We start from the raw sequence: 4,397 nt of genomic DNA on the forward strand, positions 1-4,397 counted from the left end.
TGGCGACGATTAGGAGAATTTGCTGAAATATGGTTCGGTGAGAGTTCCCTGTATTGCATACCATTCTCAGCAAAGAGCCAGGGCTTGCCAGGCTGGGGGGCAGGCGAACTGACAGATCTCTTCCTCCCTTGACATACAAGGGGGGAAAGAGAGGCTCTCCGAACAATGCACGATTTCAAATTCCATCCTTGTAGCACTGCAGTGAAAACAATGTTGCAGCCCCAACTGCTCGCACAATAGTCCATAAATACCTGTCAAGCGTGCATCAGAGAAACAGGCAGTTCTTACAAAAGCGAGTTTCCTCCCTTTATTGTGGTCGGAGGTCGGTAAATCTCAAATTTCTAGTATTTTGTGTGATCATAGTGCCTTGAATTAATTTTTACTTACATTTTGCGTAATTAATATATATCCTTAAGCAATGGTGTCTATATAATATCCACTCTCTATACACTCTGTCTATTATTATTATTATTACTATTATCATCTAAGAAGGTGCCTTTTTATTGACAAAGCGACTTTTTAGCGTAGTGTCTGCGTTTGCGTCGAGCAAGTCGGTGCGAAGGTTTTATAATAATAATAAGGGGCAGCCCCTATGGCCAGTCACAGACAAAAAATAATCCCACGCAATGTTTTTATAGTGGGGGATGATTCAGGCAAAAATAGTAGGCTGCGCATTTTATTGTTGCAGTAGCAAATAATGTACTGAGGCTGATTCATTTCTGAGGTCTGCTTAACCCCTTCCCTTCCACACCCTGTAATGGCAAATCTGTCACCTGCTTCCTGGAGTCCCTCCCGGTCTTTCAAGCATATGTGTGCAAAAGAAGAGTGATCTCATTCGAAAACCCTAATAACATAAAATGTAATCCGGACCGGTAAGGAGAAGACGTGTCGCACCAGGCGTTGACAAAAGGTTGCGCTTTGGGAAAGGAGTGTTTTGACCTCGTACTGGTGCAAATAGTTTTAATAGGAACAAGGCTAGATGCTTCGGCAGTCCTACGACATGAGGAAAACACGAGCTTAAGTCTAGCGAGAGGGTGGGGGTGGGACGATCTCCGGGCAAAACCAGAAACACAAGCAAGAAAAAATACAGAAAGTCAGAAAGCTTTGACATGAACACGGTGGAGACCCTGTTGAAATAATTTTCTACAGGCAATGTGCTGGAGGGAGTGGGAGGAGGAGAGAGGGAGGGAGAGAAAAACCCACATTTTGTAGAAAGCGATGGGTGAAATACCTGCTCTTCTTCCCCCCCCCCCCTTCGTGCCTCCCTGGTCATGAAAGTCGTGAGTGGAAAGGGCAGCCGCGCGCCAGTGCCGTCCGCTGCTGGAATTCCAGCCCTTGCGCGATTAGGACATTATTTAATTATCTGCCCTTTATTCCTCAGATGTTTATCATCTGCTCTGCATATCACGTGGGGAGGGCGGGCCAATGAGCGCCGGGCTGGCGCGACACTGGCGCGTCAGCCCTGCTCAAGTCTGGGAGATTTAGTATCTCTTTTTTCAGTCTTTGGGGCTTTTAAAAAAGAGCCACTAGTCTCAATGCGGATCGGGCTATGACAGCCTCCGTGCTCCTCCATCCCCGCTGGATCGAGCCCGTCATGTTCCTCTACGAAAACAGCCTGGAGGAGATCAACAAGAACATGGAAGCCGGTTTCCACGCGGCGGCGGCGGCTGCAGGCACCAACTTCGCCGCGGCCAACCAGTGCCGGAACCTGATGGCTCACCCAGCCTCGCTGGCCGCTCCGGGCAGCGCCGCAGCCTACACGTCCAGCGAGGCGCCGGCGACCGGCATGGCAGAGCCCGGGGCAGCTGTCAAGCAATGCAGCCCCTGCTCGGCCGCCGTGCAGAGCTCCTCGGGCCCCGCCGCCCTGCCCTACGGCTACTTCGGCAGCAGCTACTTCCCGTGCCGCATGAGCCACCACAACGCCGCCCTCAAATCCTGCGCCCAGCCCGCCTCATCCTTCGCTGACAAATACATGGACACGTCGGTGGCCGCCGCCGCTGCCGCCGCCGGCGAAGACTTCACTTCCCGCGCCAAGGAGTTCGCTTTCTACCAGGGCTACGCCGCCGGACCGTACCAGCCTGTGCCGGGCTACCTGGATATGCCCGTGGTGCCCACCCTCGGAGGCCCTGGAGAGTCCAGGCACGACTCTATGCTGCCCATGGAAGGCTACCAGCCGTGGACCATCACCAATGGCTGGAATGGGCAAGTCTATTGCCCCAAGGAGCAGAACCAGCCGCCGCATCTCTGGAAATCCACTCTCCCGGGTAATGCACCTGCATGGCCCTTCCTTTACTCCAGAGTATGCCTAGTGCCGCACTGTCTGCCCTCCCTCATAGAATTAACAGACCCCCCTTCTCCTTCGAAGCCTCTGCCGTCATCCCCCTTAACAACAATATGGTCGCTTCCTTTAACATCGCCCATGTTAGCCCCCTTAGGCTGCAATTCTAATTCACACGGATCTTGGAGTAAGTCCCATTGAGCTCAGTAGTGCTTGCATCTGAGTAGACATGCGTCGGATTGCGCTGCACCTACCCCTGCTGCTCATACTGCATCATCAAACCTCTTGGTAACAACACGGCTGTTACTCTTATTGTAGTATCAGCCCTTGTCTGAGAAGTATGGCTTGCTACTTACATTACTGTACCACCAATCCTCCTAGGATCAGTAAGAGTTGTTTTTATTGCTAGTCACTTCGCTTCTACAGCGTGGTTACCTATAGGAGTCGTGTGTGTGTGTGTGTGTAAATCTAGTGAAAACAGTATGGTTTACTCGCAAGTAATGCATGCAAAGTCCGATTGTTGCTGTGCTATCAGCTCTCGGACCACTAATTCTTCTATTTCTTTCTGCAATGTCACCAACCTTCCCGGCGATCATATAGAGGTTGTCTCGTTTACAGCAGCTGTTGGTATATTAATATATATTTTTACCTCTTTTACAATATCACCAACCCAACTACTACTAGTAGTAGTAATTGCAATACTATAGCATTAGTTGTCTTACTGAACTCCCAGTCCTCCCATTATCTCAAGCCCCTCATTAATAATGTGATTATTACGATCAAATTCCGCTCTTCCTTAGGATCAGTGTTGCCACTCCTTACTGTGGCCACTATCATCCACCTTAGTCCTGTTTTGGCCATCTAATAGAACTTGACCAACAGTACTCCTTTTTCCTGTCATATTACCAATCTTCTGATTAACAACACACTTTCTTGGGTTAGGAAAGCGTCAGCTCGCTTGACCGAACTACTCCTCCGCTCTCAGCGCCCTTAGTCAGCATGTTGCTACTGCAATAGCAAGGTACTGGTAGTTGCCTCTTCGAGTCAGAACCTTCTTGTTCTGACCGCTCTGCTTCAATTTAAATTATTCTGTCCTGCAGTCTCCCCCACCCACCCGCTTCTCCAGCGGTACCAGAGCTAGTTACATGGATTTTAGCTCTGTGCTAGCCCCAGGAATGGATCTAGGACATATGCATGACTGGTGTTTGGGTTTTTTTTCCCCTCCTGTGGACCAGGAGGAGAACGGCTTGAACAAGTCTGCCGAGGGGGTATTAAGTATTCCCTGTTAACAATAATTTTCCACCAGTGCTTCATAGGTTATTACAACTGCGTATAATTTTCCATGTGGCAGGGTAAGGAGTTTGCAGAGAAGCGCAGCTAACGGTAGAAAGGAAAGCCTACATTTCTGGATGATGACTTAGAATTCAGTGCAAGCCTGTTGATTTAAATCCATTTTAGCTCAACTCTGCTTGGAAGAAGGCAGGGCAAACAGTTATAAATGGATACCATTTAAAATACTAATATTAGTAGTAATAATACCCACCTTTCTGTTTTGATTTTCTGTTCTAGATGTGGTTTCGCATCCTTCAGATGCCAACTCCTACAGGCGTGGGAGAAAGAAGCGAGTGCCTTATACCAAAGTTCAGCTAAAAGAACTTGAAAGGGAATATGCTACAAATAAATTCATTACCAAGGACAAGCGAAGAAGGATATCAGCCACTACAAACCTCTCAGAGAGGCAGGTCACAATCTGGTTCCAAAACAGAAGAGTGAAAGAAAAAAAAGTCATCAACAAATTGAAGACGACGAGTTAATGGATTATATGGAAGCGCAGCTACCCAGAGGCCTAAAAATGATATATATTTTTGATCCAGATTAAAATAATAATAATAATAATTAAATAAAAAAGAAAAAAGAAAAATGAACTTCTTTCACAAGAACTCTGTCTTTTTTGGAATTATGGCTTTTGAAAAAAGGTATGGGTTCTTAAAAATGTTTTAAGACTGAAGTGCTCCCGAAATCCAAAAGAGGCCATTTCAAATGACTCTCTGAGAGTCCAAGCCCAAATCAGAAATATTTCAATTAAGGAAGATAAACACTTTATTGAAAAGCGTGTATT

General features: G+C 47.4%; 1 protein-coding gene across 1 annotated transcript; it reads left to right on the forward strand.

Annotated features, from left to right (window-relative positions):
• The first annotated feature begins 1,546 nt into the window (after positions 1-1,546).
• Positions 1,547-4,117, forward strand: HOXA13 (homeobox A13). The gene is made up of 2 exons (XM_061586364.1): positions 1,547-2,264; positions 3,848-4,117. Exons 1-2 carry the CDS (start codon positions 1,550-1,552, stop codon positions 4,090-4,092), a joined length of 960 nt encoding a protein of 319 aa, XP_061442348.1. The 5' UTR covers positions 1,547-1,549; the 3' UTR covers positions 4,093-4,117.
• The last annotated feature ends 280 nt before the right edge of the window (positions 4,118-4,397 follow it).

The sequence above is a fragment of the Rhineura floridana genome, chromosome 10, assembly GCF_030035675.1.
Source record: "Rhineura floridana isolate rRhiFlo1 chromosome 10, rRhiFlo1.hap2, whole genome shotgun sequence".
In the NCBI taxonomy this organism is placed as follows: Eukaryota; Metazoa; Chordata; class Lepidosauria; order Squamata; family Rhineuridae; genus Rhineura; species Rhineura floridana.